The sequence below is a fragment of the Merops nubicus genome, unplaced genomic scaffold, assembly GCF_000691845.1.
Source record: "Merops nubicus isolate BGI_N331 unplaced genomic scaffold, ASM69184v1 scaffold875, whole genome shotgun sequence".
Lineage (NCBI taxonomy): Eukaryota > Metazoa > Chordata > Aves > Coraciiformes > Meropidae > Merops > Merops nubicus.
This window is the reverse complement of record NW_008610127.1, coordinates 138,475-157,262: the sequence shown is the minus strand read 5'-3', so window position 1 is coordinate 157,262 and position 18,788 is coordinate 138,475. Positions and strand designations below refer to the sequence as shown.

Genomic DNA, 18,788 nt, shown 5'->3' with positions numbered 1-18,788 from the left:
CAAAGAAAGGTGTCACTTGTTGATGTATGCATTACCTTCACTATGTTCACTCGCATAACCAGTGCCAAATTCTAGAAGTTCATAGCTTTTGACTTTTTTCCCCCCAGAGGATTATATGCCAGTAGTCCTATACTTTGTGGATATTTTACTTTATTTTTGGTTTTATTATTGTGGTAAGAGAGAGGGAAGGAGGGAACAAAGTAGATATGATCATTCATTATTTATGCCTTGATGACCTATTATGCTTTGGCAATTGAATATTGCTGTTTAATATTGTGACATTTCTGTTAGATGGATTCCTCGTCATTACTGATGGAAAATTGGAGAGCCCAGCAAGTAATGACTGGGACGACTTCTTGCAATTATTTTTATTTTGCAGAGTTCTGTATTGTGGGTGAATAAACACATCATTTGCAAATAGAGCAGTAGGTCAAGTGGGTTGCTTAAATTAAATGTTATTAGTTATTTAGAATAAGAGACTTAATAATGTCAGAATTTTTGTAGCTACTAGTTGGGTTGAGATTTTTTTTCAGATTGATCAGAAATTCATTTTATTTTCTTCAGCTTTGCTTCCTGATTTCAGCTAGAACTCAGTTATTTAATCTGTTCATATCTAAAAATGAACATAGTAATCAACAAACCTTTCTTTCAATAACATTTCCTCTTGGTCCCATTTCCCCTTAATTATGTTGAAATCTTTAGTGTAGATAATTCTTAAAGCTGATGAAAGACTTTAATATTAGGCAGACTTCGAAAAAATATAGAGGATAAAGATTTTCTGAGGTAAAATTACATTTTATAGTGTGTTTCCTTGCTCCCCTCTCAAATCCACTCCAGAAAAAAAAAAATGCTGAAAGAACAGGCACCAATTTTAAAGCGGGTTTTGTTTTGTAAATTGGCCTTTAGGAAAGAACTAATTTGTGTCTTGGCATTTCCATTGTTTATTGCTTTGGTGTTATACATCTACAATGTTTCAAACCATTAAACTGCCTTCAGAAAGCATCTGCTAGTTGCATGCTATTAACCTGAGATTTAATTACTGATTCACACATTGACAGCAAAATGAGTATTCTTCAGACTTACCTACAGATGTCTTTGGCCCTTAAAAAGAACCAATATATTTTTATAAAAAGTCTGTTGTGTTCTGGTATTTTCTGACACATCAGGAATGATTCATTCCTCTAGCTAAGTAGAGGAGAGAAACATTAAATTTTCTAGGTGACTTTTACTCCTTCAGTCACTCAGAGGTTGTTCCAGGAAACAACATCTGCCCTATAAAACATTTTCCAGACTTAAAGTTCCTCATTTAACTTACTCCAGGTACTTGTTTTATTGTTGTGGGGTTTTTTTGTTTGTTGTTTTTTTAAGTATTATTTTTGTTTTGCATAGTCCAGATATCAGTTTTGTATTTGGCTTTATTTTATTAAATTAAACACTTTGCAATGAGAGCTGTGAAGGAAATTTTTTGCTCTATGAAATCATTTGGCCAGGCCTTGGTTTAAATCATCCAAAAGCAATAGCTAGTGGTTGTTGTTCTGAACAATATACCATCAAATTTCCTAAAATCTCCAAATGTCTTTTTTGTGAAATGGACTGGCAGCTTTCAGTACTAATGAAGTAGCTTAAAACCCTTTGAAATGAGTTGTTCCAGATATTTTAAAGTCTATCATACATAATATAGAATACATGTACTAATTCTGGGCCACTTTCTCAATCAGAATGACCCTTAAAGAAACTTTTACATCCACTGTTTTTGATACCTTGCTGTATTTATCTGTATTCATGTATTTCAACTTTTAAATTTTCATGATTTTTTTTTTTCTTGATTTCCTGATGTTAGGATGCTTTTGATAATACCTTATTTTAAGCTGAATTTCATTGGCACGTTAGTATTAGCATTAGGAAGGGTGTCTGTGGAATGGCACTTAGCTAACATCTTCCATATGATCAAAGCTGTCTTTCATGACCATTCTCTTATGTCCCAGTCTTCCTCTGAAGCGTTAAAACTGTTATTTGTAGTTGCACTCATACACCTGACAAATTCTAACACCAGGCTGAGTTAATATCCCAGGTTTTCCCAGCATATTAATTTCAGCAAAATCTGAACTACTGAGGAATGAGAAGGGTGAGGACCTGTTCAGTCAGCCTTACCTTTATGCCCTGGTTTTGATGGTAATTTTCTGAATGCACTTCAGAGTCATTCCTTGTGTGGATGATAGCTGTCTTGATTCCTAGAGGACTCTGTGGGAGCAGCTTAGCAGGCTGTGATAGGAGTGAGAAGTGCACCAGGGGAAGGACGTGACCCTCTGTGGGGCAGGAAAATGCGCTCCTGGCGAGTTCTCTGTGTCTGATCAAGGAGAGGCATCTGTGGGGACCTTCAACGATCTAACAGGCTGTCTTCTGTTGCTGGGTTATGTAGGTAACTGATAGCTAGCACCTTTGATAGCCCTCAGTCTGTGTTGACTAGCCTTAAGAGCTCTTTGACAAGAGAAATCTGAGCTGAAGTGGGCTCATCTTCTTATTCTCCAGTTTTCGTTGCTAGTGCCTGATGGTTTTATGCTTTTGCCTCCCATCCCCAGGAGACATAGGATTCCTCTGGACTTGATATTGTATATCTTGTTTTCTATTGTTTTGTCTGTCATCCTTATTGTGCATTCTTGTTTGCAATCTCTTACACTTAATCTTGACCTACAATGGGCAGCTGTTTGTTACATGGCTGACTCCTGTGTGCAGCTGTGCCCATCACTGCTCTTTTGGCATTTATATTGTTCACATACTTAGGTAAAATGCTTATATAGCATGTCTATCTGTATAATCACAGTGATACAGAATGCCTGTAAAACATTGTTGGTAAACAGTAGTTTCATGTGCTTATATTCAACAATTTAATATTGGATTTGTCCTGATTAGTACATTTATAATTTACAGGTGTCACAGGCCTCTGTCTTGACTACAGATGATAATTTCAGATAATTAGCAGATATTATCAGATATTTATAGATAACTTCAGGTAATTTTAACCGTGCCTTGATGTCTGGAATTGAATTTCCTAAGTGTCTGAGCAGAAACAGAAATGTTAGGTTTAGGATTTAGCAGTTTTGCAGCTCAGAGCTTCCGGTGGCTGAGTAAATGCTAAACTGTGTTATAGGCTTCCCACGTGCTCCACACAGCCTGTGCCTGATGTGGTGAGGCTGGGATCGTAGTTGTTCCATTGGAGTTCAGTTGTTATAGGATTAGCAAGGGAACTCAAAAGGCAGGGATTGTGTCCTATTATCCGTGTGTTACCTGTTCTTCATCCCCTCTCCTCCTGTAGTTCCGGCATCTCCAGTAGTAAGTTATATGACAAAAGTGTTCTTCCTTTCTCCTCTGATACTACAGCCATCTCTAGTGTACCCTTTTTTATTTCTTGTTTGCTTGTGTTATTGTACAGTAGTGAAAGTCATCAGTTTTTATGTAAAGTAGCATTTTGATATTCTCTGCAGTGGTAGTGGATCTCTGAAACCACTGAATGGTTGCTCTCTGCTGGGATGAAGAGTCCAAGCTATGCAACCAAGTTGTATGTACTTCAATCCAGCCTCCCTACCAGTGCAGCGTAGTCCCATCCCAGGCCCCTGACCAAATGATCTGGTTGGCAGATTCCCCACTAAATGAGTCTTCTCTGTAGTGCGTTTTCAACACGCTCTCCTACCACGTCTGGAAGTGATGTGCATTTTTTTTTTTTTATGCCTGTTTTGGCAGGTTTAAACGTTGAATTGTTTCTGGGTTCTGCATTAGTAAAAGCATCCCCAGCAGACTGAGGGAGGTGATATTTCCCATCTGCTCAGCACTGGTGAGACACATCTGGAGTGCTGGGTCCAGTTCCGGGCTTCCCAGGACAAAAGACGAAGATTATCAGGGACTTGGAGTTTCTGCTGTATCAGGAGAGGTTGAGAGAGCTGGGACTTTTCAACCTAGAGAAGAAGTTTCAGGGGGATCTTAGCAGTGTGCATAAATACTCAGTGGGAGTTGTAGAGGAAATGGAGCCAGGCTTTTCTCAGTGATGCACCATGACAGGACAAGAGGCAGTGAGCACAAACTGAAACACAGGAAATTCCACTTAAACCTAATATGAACAGTGACCAAACAGTGGCATGGGCTGCTCAGAGAAGCTGTGGAGTCTCCATCCTTGAAGATATTAAAAACCTGACTGGATAAGATCCAGGATAACCTGTTTACCTGACTGAGCAGGGGTGTTGGTCTAGCTGATCTCTAGAGACCCCTCCCAGCCTCAGTGGTTTTGTGACTCTATTAAGCTGAGCAAACAAACCATTGAACTGGAAGTGTCAATGCTACAAGGTCTATAGTTTGGTGGGAGGTGTTTGTTTGCTTTTGATGTGATTCTTTTTATTGTATATATGATTTAGGTGCTAATATTTAGCTGTGTCCAAGAAAAAGGCTGAGGGAAATAAGTTAGAAAAATGTAGTATTGCAGGCTTTGTATTTTTTTTTTTTAATAATTTATTGAGAAAATGTTTTTTGTACAAAGGAAGTTTTTCACAGTCCCTGTAGCAATGTGCTGAAATCTGGAAAAATTTGAAGCCTCCAGATATGCACCCTGACCCTTTAGCTGCAAAGTTTTTCTGAGTGTCAGCCTTTAATAAACAAATGCTGTAGTCAGTGCTGAGTTAAATCAAACCCAAATGAATGTTCAGCTTTTTCCATGGAACACAAAGTTAAAACACATACAACCCTACACAGGAAAGAATGGAGAAAGAACTTTATCAAGGTTGCAAAATGTGCCATTTACACATTAAGGTATGCCAGAATGATGTAGTGTCTGTGACTGGAAGAGGTAATTTGAAGCTAAGCTTGAATGTATAAAATAGATGGCACTTTTATAATATTCTGGAAAATTGGGTTCTGATTTTCAAAGTAGGCAGTAAAAGTAATGTATGTTTTTGATTAATTTTACAATAATTTCTCTATACCTCTGTTCCAGCTTGTGGAATGGAGAGCATAATGCTGTCTACTCTCACTAGATTAGGTGATGGTTTTGAAGACAAATGCATTAATATTTGTAAGGTGCTTAGCTAATTTATGGAAAGCCCAGGAGTAAATTAATAATTTTTTCTTCGTCACATTTGTGAAGTAAATCAGAGAGGAAAGCATATGTTGAATGGATAGGACAGAAAGAGATATCTAATAACCACTCCAGAAGTAATTAAATGATACATCACTTCTGCATGACAGAAGGGACCAAAGTAATGTTTTTGGTGATATTAACGTCAGTATTATCTTACTTGCTGGTGGAGGACCCAGCTAACCTTAAATGCAGGAATTGTGTATAATATGTGGAGTTTACTATTTTGCCCTTTTTTTTTTTTTTGCTTTGTCTCATCTAAAGACAAATTGTGTTGTGTTTTTTGATCTTTGAAAGAAGAATAATCAAATCTTTTAAGAATACGTTTCTGCACTGATCTTTTAAACTTTAAAATTGTCCTTTTCCATGTACCCTGGGTTGATTGCTTTAGTATCTTTTTGAACAGTGTTTGTCTTGCAGGTTTAAAATCACTTGCTTTGATAACCACTTATCTAGTCTCAAGTTGCTTTAAGGTTTGATATGTGTTTTTGGGGGGTTGGGCACTCTTTTTTTCGCGTTGGACAAGATGACCTTGAAGTCATACTGCTTAAAAAGAATGACTGCTCCACATGTAATGCATGTGGTTGACTCCTTATGTCCTATTTTCTGTGTATATCAGAGCATTTAAAACATGAAATAAAAAAATGAACTGGAAAAATAAATGGATTACCATGATATAAAAACTTGTTTTTATTTCGCAGTCATCGTGTTTCACAATGAGTAACAGGCTTCCCTGCAGTGTGCTCATGTATTTTTTTTTTTTCTGTGTATATCACACTACTAAATCATGTTGAGAGCTTTACACAGTTAAATACTTGCCCTTTCAGATTAACATGAACTGTTTTGACACGTAAACCACTTACAAGGCAAGCTGAGCTTTTGTAAGGGAAGCATTCTTAATGTGATTTGTAGTGTTAATTTGTTTTGAGATTTGAAGTGTATTTGAAGTAGATCTCACCAATGCCTCTGCATTTTTTAATAGACTGGAGTTGGAATGAAATAAAAGTAAACTGTATTAAATTCTCTTCTCTCTACAATTTCAGTGGCCGAACTGGAAAAATTCGAGTGCAGTCCTTGAAAATCGGGTTGATGTCTCTTTCTAAGGGCCTTCTGGAAGAGAAGTACAGACGTAAGGAAGAATGTGTTTTATAAAATGCTTACTTTATATAATTGTTCTGTACAATAACAACACACATTACATTGTAGCAAAATTTATGGTAAAAGATTTCTCTTGCCTGGAGCAAGCTAGTTTTCTTGTGAGCAAGTAAAATAGAATCACTGTTTTCATTATTATCAGTGACAATGGAGGAAGTAGGATTTATATCCTAACTGGAAAGTATTGATGTCAGTTATGCATTGTCAATAATGCACAGTATTGCACTCCCAAAAAGCAAAGGAGAATGTAGCCATGTGGAAGCTAGAGAAGTATTCTCTGTGAACGATTCTGTTCTCTCTTGTGTGGGGGTGTTTTGTTTAGGGAACACTCAAGCAAGTCAGCATTGATTTGAACAGATTGATATGTCTGATAAAGCAAGGAAATACATCAAAATCCAGCAGCTGTATTTTATGGTCGTTGAGAAAGATAATCTAAACTCTGAAAATAGTGTACAGTATATGTTCTTCCTACCAGAATTGTACAGTGAAAGTTTAAATTATTTTGATTTAAGTAATCTCACAAGCTTGACAAATACTGAGAATAAGCATATTTCATAAAAATAATTTCAGAAGCAGAAGAGAATTGAGTTACTTTGTAACAAGACCCCCGACAAATAGAAACCAAGAGATTAAGCACTATATAAGAGCATCCTAGTATGGACAGTTGTATATTGTGCACATCATCTTTAAATTGCTGTTCTTTGCAGTAGTTCCTTGACAAATTTCAGAAACACCTGTAAAATGTGTAGGGACTTTATTTGCCATTTAACATTGGAGCTCTAAAATGCTTTCTTAGAAGCATTTGTAGGTAGTCTTGGTTACTAACACCAAACAAATGTACAAGTATCTTATGCATTTGGGCACATTTTGACATCTGAATGACATACTTTGAGTAAAAAGCTTTGAGTTTTTTAGTTTCCTTATCTCATTTGACATCTTTGTGAATTAGTCCATACCTAAAAGAGATTGGTGGGTTTATCTTGGTTCAGTAATGACAATTCAGGGGGCAATCTGCCATTTGATGTAAAATAAAAAGCTTCTGTGAAGTATAGGAGTTGTTTAGATGGTGGATGACAGAATGATAACCCTACCAAAAGGTGGTTTAAAACACCAAACAAACAAACAAAACAAAAACCAACACAACAAAACACACACCAAACCTGGGAATAAACTCACATTAAATTGCTATCAGTAATGAATTAGTATACTTACAGTTACCAAATACAGGCACTAAAGCAGAACAAGGAAATGACTAGGTGAGATTAATTTTTATGTTGTTGTTTTGTGTCTGGTAGTAAAATCAAAAGGCAGCTGGTGATGACTGCAGATTTGCATAATCTATGTTAACAGTATTTTTTTCCTGAAGATTGCTGTGAAAAGTCCTTAAAAAATAGCACAGAAAGAATCTCAAGAGACTTTTGTGCCAAGTGATCATAACTTCAACCTGAAACACATCTTTGAAATACATTGAATAAAATTTAAATATCTACTTGGCTTCTCAAACCAGGGAATTAGTAGTCAGAAAACGCATCTTTTTTTGTTGTTGTGGTAACTCCTGTTCTGATCAATGGGCCAGGCTTTGATAAATTTGTTCAGCCTTAGTGTCCTTACAAACCATAAAATTGTCACAAAGCCAAACTCTTCAATCTGAAAGAAATTTTGCTGTAGAGGCAAGGAAGTAATGATTTCAGGTATTGGTGGTTGTTCCTGAGGTGACTTTGCAGTCAGCATTTTGGGGTCCCCTGCCACCATTTGTGTCACAGACTGATCTTTGCTGCAAGCTCTCTTGCTTGTTTTGATTTTGTCACGCCCTACTAATCTACTGTTTGGGAGAAATTTTGTCGTACCTGTTGAGCTTTTGGATGTTCAAGTGGAAACCATAATGGAAATGCTAAGTATTTTCAAGAAATTAAGTCGTTTGGTAGGAGGAGCCGTACCTCCAAACATGGGTGCTTAATATGCTTTACTTACCTTCTGATTTTTACCTTTCTCAGGCCAGCTCCTGCAATTTGCTTCTGCTTTGGTCTGTATTTCTTTTAAGCATTTCTGAGGTATTCTCAACCCCAGGCTCCTTCTGAGTGTCACAGTCATTGTATGGTTGCAGTTGGAGTCCTTAGCAGAGTACAGACCATGCCTTAAAAAGTTTGTAGTGTTAGGGAGATATACTCTTCTCAGAGTAGTTGGTAGTAAAATAGGCAAGTTTCTTGTTTTAAACACTTCTGGATGAACCCTTCATTCTTCTGTAAAACTCTTAACCACACTGTCTGCTCCATTGTTTTCTACCTCAGCCATGCCAGAGAACAGCCTTTCAGGGATTAATTTGAAGAAACTTAATTTCTAGGGCTGATGAGACATTTGGTTTATGAACTAATATGGTAAACTGACAGGGGACGATAATTACAGTTTACCACTGACCTTCATCTTTCTTTCTTACCTTTTTTGAGGAAATAAGCTCTTATTCTTTTCTTTTTCTTTTTGGTTTTAACAGCCACCTTTAGTCACGTATATTTTCAGTAAAAATAAGAATTTTCATTCTTGTTTTTATTATTTTAACAATATATTTGTTATTCTATCTAGAATTCTATATATAATATCTTAATTATTCTATCTAGGTTAATATCTTTCATATTCAATTATTTATTATGTGACCTTTAGTCACATTCGTTTCCAGTATAGCTAGGATGTTTTGACTTGACACATTTTTTTAAAATGTTTTGCCAGAGAAATTTCTTTCTTTTTTTTTTTTTTCCAAATTAATTAAGCTTCTTATTAAGATGCTAGACTCCAGGGTTGACATGAGAATGGATCTTTAATTAAAAAGAGTCCCAATTACTTTAGAAGAAATATTGAAGCCTCAATTAAAGAATGCCTATTTTTTAAAACATTTAAAGACATGCTTACCTCCAAGCACATGCCTGGGTGCTCCTTTGAATAAAAATGGACCTGCAAATGTAACTGAGTTGCTCTGAGCTGGTTATATCTATACTAGTCAGGCAAATAGTCCAGAGCTTCTTTTCTTCTGGTGAGAGTCCAGAGACCTGGTCTGGCTGCACCCATGTTATGGTCTCTGTTCTCCCTAGAGGAGGTGAGCCACACGTGAGCTACCTATTGAAAATGATCCCAGGCCCTCCCTAACTCTAGTTATTTTGGGGGCAAGGGTTAGTTGACTTTGATGAAAATCATGATGGATACACTTTTAGCAGATGAATGATACTGATAACAGCGTTCCACTGTGGGGCTTAGACTTCCATGCCACTGCTTGGTTCATGGCTATAGAAGCTTTAAAAAATGGAAAAAGGAAAAGAAAAAGAAGGATGCACATGACAAAAGATAATACTGGTTTAGTTCCAAAATACTCAGAGAACAATAAACCAAACACTGTTTCTTTTTACCACCACTTGTTCGTGTATTATTACAGGACTTCTGAATACTGTGGAAAAATGAAACATTTTTAACTGCTCAATTTTAGTGTCTCAAATGTTCTAGGAAGGTGAATTTTAATCATATCAGCACGTGTTTACAACAGTAAAAATATTAATTTGCATGTGTGATTATTCACAGCAGGTTTTATGTGTAGTCGTGCAATCAGGAGACAAATGATAGCTCAGTGTGGGTATCTTGAGGGACAGCAGGAGCTGGATCTTCCCTCCCATTTCTTCAGCTTTACAGCCAGAGAGAAGTCACAGCCCTGTGTAAGGACTAGGAGCACATTTGTGTCCATTTTGCTCTTACCTGGGCTCATTTTTACACAGAAAACCCAGACTGCCAGTAGAAACAGAAAACATGTATGGAGGTTTATTTAGTATGCAGATTTGTAGATTTTGTGTCATATAATTTAACATGTAAACCCAGTAGGATTTGAGTTGAAAAAGAAGGGCTACTTGAAAAATATAAGATGTGAAACTGTTCAATCTTCAAGTGTTGTATAATATCCTTGGGAACATGATTTTTTTTTTTTTTTTTTTTTACTGTTATGCTTATGCTGTTAATTTTCAGACTAGTTGGAAGTAACTCTGATAGTTTAAAAAAAAAAAGGGAAAAAAGAATGAGCATCCGATTTGTAACAGTGCAATAACAAATAATTTTTTGAGATCTAGCTAAGTTACAGTCTGAGTCCCCCTGGCTGTCATCTTCAAAATGTTGGTGTGAGGCTGAATTTAAGATAAACTGATTTTTTCTTGCTTCTGTTTTTTCCCTGTGGCTCAGAGCTGAGCAGTCTTTTCTTTTGCTTCATCAGTCATCATTCCTGTTCTTCTTGGGTAGAGGCCCTTATCCAGCTTAACCTTTACGTCAATGTATTTTGTTGTGTAAACTCATATGATGTGTATGTACATATTGCCAAACTGCATTTACAAGAGTAAATTCACCCACATTGCTGGTGGGTGATGTACAGGGTCCCTTTTCCCACTGGTGCGAGTATGGTTTCTGGGTGCTCCCTGTCAGAGCTAAAATGAGCCCTTCTTCCATATGTCTGCCACTTGAGATCTACTCTCACCATGCCTCCTTTGCCAGGGAATAGCTTGTGGGTTATTTTAAGGAGGTAGGCCAGGTGGCAAGAATGTTTTGGCTTTTCATACCCTTAGTTTAGGAGCTTCTCCTGTCTGTCACACTGAAGGCATTGAGGGATGGGGGAAAAAGGATACTGTCCATGAACTCCCTTGCACTTGGACACTCATCAGTTGTGGCACAGCTGCCAGTGTGAAGTTTATTCATTTATTTTAAGAGGAGTGTTTTGGAGGAGTTTGAGCTCTTCAAATACATTTGCTGATTGCCTACTTGGATTGACCCTAGGTAATCACTCTCCCTGTTCCCTCTCCTGCCACATCGTTTTCCCTCTGTTTATTAGCTCCCAATCAGCTGAAGTTTTAGGGCTTAGGAGATTACTTCCATCTTCCTCCCAGCTACAGTGGTGAATGAATTGTTCTTCTTTTAGTGCCTGTTTCCACTGTAGACTGATGCAACCAGGAAGAGTAAAACAGGTGCTTTTTTATCCTATCAGCTTTTTTAAACTGTCTCTTAGAAGCTGGGAAACCATCCCAGTCACAGCTGAAGAAGCTAGCCAGGATCTGGGATTGCCAAAATGAGCCCACAGCCATGCAGAACTAGTCCTGTCACTGCCGTTGTCTGTAGGGCTTTTTCTCCCCACTGAGTGCTGAAGATGCTGTAGCAGTTGTTTGAGAGGCAAGAAGGGGGCGAGAAAAATACAAGAAACTCTGAAAATTAATTCAGTCATCTGGATTTCTGTTTTGTGAAAAATCCTTTCTTCTGTTTCAGCCTCCTTTGCCAAGAGAAAAAAATATGACCTGACTTTCTGAAGTACACTGATAGAGCTTGACAGTAGCTCAAAATGAAGGGCAAGAACAATTTACACAGTGTAATAAAAGAGTTCCTCTTTTGTGCTTCTGAACAAAGCTTGTCTGTTTCTCAATCAGAAGTGCAGCCAGACTGAATTTTCAAAATTCATTTATTTCTAATCTATTAATGGTTGTTCTGGTGGGAAACATGAAAAGTAGGGTAATAGTGTAAATGAATTTTTTTTCTTGGATTACTGGAGCTTTAATTCATGCCATTCACCAAGTGCAAAAGGAGAATGTAAAATTCAAGTAGAATGAACACGAATAATTCACCTGCATTTCTTCTGTGATTTGTACAAGTCACAGAATTTAAAAATATTTCTGAGATGAACTCAATGTTTGAGATATTTCCAGGAGAGATTTTTCTTGTGACTAAATATTAATTTAGACAGCTACAAAGTTCATAAATCCAGGATTGTTCGCAGATACATGTTAATTTTAACTGGAAGTTTTAACAATTTTAAGAAAACACCTAAGAAATATTATCTCTACTGTATTAATTCAGTGCTTTACTGTAACTTTTAAGTAGGTACAGGTAGTATCTTTCTTCCAAGCATCTGTATCTGGAGCAGTTTTCTTGATCCCTTTTGGCTTCAATTTTTTCTGTCATTGTAGTCATCCCAGAATATGCACTCGTACTGCAGGGCTTGACACCTACCTTAGGAAAAGGGAATCAGTAAATGGAAAGTACATGGAAGCAGACATGGTTGTCCAGGAAGCAAATGTGGTTAATATTAAGCTCAAGTTGTCTTGCTGGCTGCTGCTCTTGCTTTAAGCTCTTTCACATGGCCAGCTGTGACTTGTGGTAATTTCTAGTCTCAGTTCAGAGCAAATGTCTTCTCTCCCCAGCCACCTGAAGGATAGCATAGTTTTTAGCATAAAATATGGATTTCTGAAATATTATGTCCTTCTTCATGGAATACTTCAAGTTGGAAGGGATGTTTAAAGGTCATGTAGTCCAACCTGTCTGCAATGAGCAGATCAGATTGCTAGATTGCTCAGAGCCCTGTCCAAAGTGACCTTGAACGTTTCTAGGGATGGGACATTTACCACTTCTCTGGGCAACTTATTCCAGTGTTTCACCACCCTCACAGTAAAGGATTTCTTCTTTATCTCTAGTCTAAATCTACAGTCTTGTAGTTTAAAACCATTACACCTTGTCCTGTCACAACAGACTGTGCTAGAAAGACTGTCCCTTAGAGGGGACTTTCTTAGAGGCCCTATTTAATTACTGAAAGGATGCAATAAGGAATCCCCAGAGCCAACTCTTCTCCAGGCTGAACAACCCAAATTCTCTCATCCTTCCTTCACAGGAGAGGTGTTCCAGCCCTTGTTCATTTCTGTGGCCCTCCTCTGGACTCCCTCCAAATTCACTTCTTTCTTTTGTTGCTTTTGTTGGGGGCTCAGGAGCTTTTTTTTTTTTTTTTTTGCATTTGGCTTTGTTGAACCTTACAAAGGTCACATGAGCCCACTTCTCAAGCTTGTCTAGGGTCCTATGGAGGGTATCCCATCCTTCAGGTGTGTCAACTGCACCACTCAGGTTAGCGTTATCTGCAAACTTGCTCAGGGTGCACTTGATCCCACTGTCTATGTTGTTGATATCAAACAGCAGTGGTCCCAGTGTAGACCCCTGATGGGCACCACTTGTCACTAATCTCCATCAGCCTTCTTCTCATCTGCTGTTGTCAGCTTGCTAGTCTTGCTCATCAGGGAGGTACGCTTTCTTTGGCACTCCTTTTCTGATTGACATACCTGTAGAAGCCCTTCTTTTTCGTTGCATCCCTTGTCAAGTTCAGCTCCAGCCATGCCTTGGCCTTCCTGACCCCACCCATACAGAACCAGGCAGTGTCCCAATACTCTTCCCAGGATACCTGTCCCTGCTTCCACTGCCTGTGTAGATCCTTCTTGGCCTTTAGTTTGACCAGCAGATCTTGATTCGACCATGCTGGTCTCTTGCCTTTCTTGCCCAATTTCTTACACATCTGGATTGAGAGCACTTGCACTCTATGGAAAATGTCCTTCCCTAGTGATAACATAGAAAACTTGGTAAATATTAGGGGTACAATATAATAATGGTAGATTAGAAGAAAAAAAATTGATTTTGTGATGTCTCTTTTGTTTTGTCACACAGCTGCTCATAGGTAAAACAGGAGCTGCCATTCACACTTTTGTCATGAGATGACATAAGAAGCCATATGGTTTTGTTCATTTGGACTTACTTTTCTCATTTGTATGGTTAAGGATCAAGAAAATGTAGTCAAAATCAAGATTAGATGAGGATAAACTGTTGTAAATGGGACAGTGGCCATGACTGGATTACAGAAGTTATGAAGTTTGAGCTGTGGTGTTACTGAATAAAAGGAAGTGAACATGGAAATGAAATGAGCCAGTGCCTCTTGTCCCTGTTGCAGATCTCTTCAAGGAGGTGGCAGGCCCTACAGAAATGTGTGACCAGAGACAGCTGGGTCTGCTGCTCCATGATGCTATCCAGATCCCACGGCAGCTTGGGGAAGTGGCAGCCTTTGGTGGCAGCAACATTGAACCCAGTGTGCGCAGCTGCTTCCAACAGGTAAGATAACAAAGGCCTTCATGTGGAAAGAAACCCTCTTTTCACTTTTATGTGGTGTAAAAAAAGAAAAAAAAAGAGGGGAGTTTTAAAACAGCCAGTAAGTTTTTCAACAGAAACGAATGTGCTCCTGTAACTAAATGTGGGACGTTGTTGGGAAGATGCAGCTGTAAAAGATGGTTTATGGTTTAGGAGAGGATCAGACAAATTACGTTTAGCAAAAAGAATATATAAATCTTTGTGATTTTGACAATATTGGCTGCTCTAAATGCTGCTAAAAATTTTTGTAGCAGCCAATTATCCTTCTTTGCATCATTTAAAGCAACCTGATACTGTGAAAGCAACACGCTTTTCCCTGCTGGAACAAGACATGATCTCAACAGAATAAAAGAATGCTGTTGATAGTAATTTTTGACCTTGTGCATCAGTAAATTAAATAGCTTTATTTTACTGACAAAAGAGCTTGCAGTTGCATGAAACGTCAAGCATAGTCATTTATATATGGTGAGCCTTTATGGAGCAGATCAGAACATGGAAGAAAGCTGTCTTGCAGCCTGCTGCTCAGCTCCACGCTGCATGCAGGGGATTAATGAGGCTGCAAGGAGCGTCTGTCTGAGAATTAAAAAGAGGGTGTCATAATGGAACACAATCTAACTCTGACTCTTTCAAGGATGTTTAAGACTCTGACTGTTTGCTAGTGATAACTAATACTGCTTAAGTGTATTGTTTGTGTGTAAGTCACTGCTTTGAGCATTGTCAGAAACTATATAGATTAAAAATTCGCTATGGCATTTATAAAACTACTGACTGCAATATTTCTGATTGTATTGATTCGAACATTAATTATTATAATGAACTTTTAGAGCATTTTTCTTTTGCCATTCTTTCATAGAAATTTCTGTACTTTTATCCAATGCATTCAAAAATTCAGCTTTGCTAGCTTTTTTCAGAACTATTAGTTTCACTTGTGGACTCTGAGATGACTGGAATTAGAAAAGTGTTTGTTGATCATTAATAATTTGGCAGATGCTTATTGAAGTTGGTTTGACCAGTTAACCATGTAAAACTTCCCCTGAGGTTTTAACATTGCTACTTCAGACAATAAGGGATGGTGCTTGACATATCTATCACTGGCCCTTGAGTTGTTCAAGTCATACTGAAATAAATTATTCATTTGTTAGTGGCAGACTTTTTCTGTCACAGAGGAATGATCTTTATTTCCCTCAAGGATCTGCCCCATCTCCCACGCTGTTCAATTATGATGAGGGGTGCTAGCAAGGTAGTATTTCAGTACTTGATATGATATTATGATGATACTGATGATGAGGTTACATCCCTAATCTCACAGGAAGAATTCAAGTTCAGCCCCTGGTCATTAAGGGAGCATAAGAAAGAGTGCAGCTGCATGACAGTTACCAGAGCCTAGTGAAAACATGTGTTTTGCTGGTGGGGAGAGCACCTTTTTTTCATGCTGTTCCTTCTTACTGGCAAAAATCGACTTGAGCTATGAATAGGTTAGGAAGCCCAGTGGTGCTTCGTGTCATATTTTACCATTTAAGAATAACTTTCATTTTAAGTGATATTCTATTACTTCCAGGGAGCTCAAAAAGATGACCTCTGTTCTTATTGCTGACAAAGTTGATGAATAGAATACCTTTATAGCTAGGCTTCTCTAGTGGTTACAGCTTAAAAGAAATGTGGAAACATGTTGGTTTGCTTCTTGAAACAATCATGCTGGTACTTTAGTTCTGCTCTGTTTTTGCAGTGATTGCTTATAAGTGGCAGATTTCTTGCTCTCTCATTATTTCTTTATTTACCTGTTTATTTGTGTTTAATGTGCTAATGTAAAAGAATACCATGGGCTCAGATTACAATTAAAAATTGTGTGAGTCTCATGGCAATTAGTAGACAAAAGTATTACTGACTTTTAGCAGTCTGACATCAATCATAACTCAAGACAACCATTTCTTTAGTGTGTCTGAACTGCAGAACATACTTACCTTTCATGCATCCTTACTTGTTCAAGTCCTTTCAGTTCAAAGATGGCTTTGATACGGACTCCCTTAATCCTTTACTACTTATTCTATCTTTATTGCCATGTGTCTACTCTGTCACAGCTGCTTAGTCCACTATATTCTGACTCACTTGTTTTCATTATATGCATTTTAATCAATGTTATTTCTTGTATCCTGTAACTGGTTTTACATTAACCTGGCATGGAAAGAATTGACACAGGTTGTTTGTTTTTTTTCAATTGATTTCTAAGGAAAATCTCCTTGTGTGTGATATTGTTTTTTTTTTTATTTTATTTTAATTTGAATGCTTGTGTTGTTTTTTTTTCTCCACAGAATCACAATAAGCCAGAAATAACTGTAAAGCAATTTATAGATTGGATGCACTTAGAGCCACAGTCCATGGTGTGGCTACCAGTTCTGCACCGTGTGGCAGCTGCAGAAACAGCAAAACATCAGGCCAAATGCAACATCTGTAAAGAGTGTCCAATTGTTGGCTTTAGGTAAGAGGAGGAGAGCTGGGTGCAAGGTTTCTCTGAAAATATCCACACTTTGAAGTCTTCCAACAAGTACAATTCTTCTGTTTATTTTCCACCATTTTCCTGCTTTAAGATGGGATCTACCACACATGGTGAGGCCACAGTGTGACCTGAGCCATGCATTTCTGGTTCCTGCAGTACTGCTGTTAGACACCCTATGGTCCTGTGACCAACAGGTTTGCAGGGCGGGCTGTCATTGGGTGTTTTGGCATTGGTGGATTCAGTAGAGAGCAAGTGAAGTATGAATGCACCCCATGTGTTCTGTAAGCACGAGACTAAAAGGAGCTGATCAGTAAGAAAAAATGTGGGCTGCCAGTCTGCTCTCCTTGGGAGAGCTTGGGAAAGTCACTTGTAGCAGGCAATACTGAACACCCTTCCACAGCAATCATTCCCTGCTTAACACTAATGTTCACATGTTACTGTGATGAGACTTGCACAGTTCCTGCCTAAAGCATCGAACATAATCTACATTTTGTCGGTTCAAAGGAAGCTGTGAATTCTACAAGAAAAAAATGACACCAGGGATATTCTCCATGTTACTCTCCTAAATTGTATGATTTTTTTTCTGTGAGTTAGCATCATGGGGCATGATATAGTTGGTGGTTTTAGTGAGTACTGTTAACATGCATTTGTGCATTGATTGCTCCAGTGTATAAAATGATGGAGGGAAAAAAGAATAGGGATGAACTAAACATAACTGGCTTTTTCCCTTGCTGTGGTCATGAAGTCAAGTGCATTATTTAGGAATGATATAAAGCAGTCTTGTAAATTACTTAAGACTTCTTTAGGTATCTGGGCAGATGAGTAATTCTTGTTCCCTATGCTTTGTGTTTCTTCTTTTTTCTTTTTTTTTTTTGTTTTGAAGGATAATAAAATGAATCTTGAGGTTAGATTCATCTCACTTAGCTTTAGGCATGCTGGCTTTAGTCCGCCTTAGAAGAGTGAGCTAGCGACCCTCTTCTTTCACTATAAATATATATGTGAATATTTCCAAAAGTAATTAAGCTGATCAGACTTCGTTGCCTCTCTTAAGAGGAGATGGAATTCCTCTAAATGTTCTATTTTTCTTAATTAATGCTTCAGGGAGCATAGGGTAACAAAGCTCCAGCTCAGATGTTTTTTAGATCCCTAAGTTCGGGCTGATGATTCTTGTCTGTACTGAAGTATTTTGTGTGGGCAAAGAGGGCATAAACATAGAAAAGAAGGGAAAGGAAGACAAAGGAATGGCTCATTTTAGATAATTTCTACAATGAAGTTAGAGAACTGTACCAATAAAAGCATCTAGCATCTTAGCAGAAGGTAGATGTTGCCATTTAATACACAGGCACTGAGCAAAGGTTATAAACAGTTGCATCAGCATCCTTAAAAGTGAACCTTCACATTTATAGACATATTCTCTTGCAAAAGAAAATACAAAACTCAGCAGGGGAAAAATGTGGATTGGTACTGAAAACTGCTTTCAGGAAGCAATTTAATTTAAACTTTAAGTGTTCGCTAGCTATTCAATTTGGTTCAGTTAGCTCATTTTAGTTTCATACAAATGGTACAAACTCATCCAGTCAGAACAACCATACTATAGAAAAACAGAGGGTGGAGTTTGGAATTGAATTGTTGCTTTATTCAGCATTAGTTACCAAAAAAAAAAAAAAAAGTATCGTGCTCCTGGTGGCTAAATTTAATAAAGGGATACCATATAAGTTTTTTATCTTGTTTATATATATACATGCTCTTAAAAAAAATAGAGGAGTAAATAAATCAGTCATTTTAAAACTTATATTATTTTTATAATTCATGTATTCTCAAGAGTTTTATTGTCCAAAACGTGTTTAAAATTTCTGAGCATCAAAACAATGTACAAACATTTAAGCTAACTGGTAGATGGAAAACCATATAAAAGTATACCAGTCTGGTTTATAAATATTTTTTTCTGAGATACCACTGGCATACTAAAGAGAGGAAAAGAAAAACTAAAGCAATATAGTTTTAAGTCAGTTTGAACTTTAAAATTATATACTTTTCACACTCCATCTGTGAAGATAATGC

The 18,788-nt window shown here is 37.6% G+C and overlaps 1 protein-coding gene across 1 annotated transcript in view; it reads left to right on the top strand.

The window, feature by feature from the left end:
* LOC103773417 (utrophin-like) overlaps positions 1-18,788 on the top strand; it is a gene marked incomplete at its 5' end in the record, with an annotated part of 260,165 nt that overhangs the window by 207,738 nt on the left and 33,639 nt on the right. Inside the window, 3 exon segments of the mRNA XM_008940784.1 lie at positions 6,163-6,248; positions 14,040-14,197; positions 16,543-16,709. Coding sequence (XP_008939032.1) covers positions 6,163-6,248; positions 14,040-14,197; positions 16,543-16,709 — 411 coding nt within the window.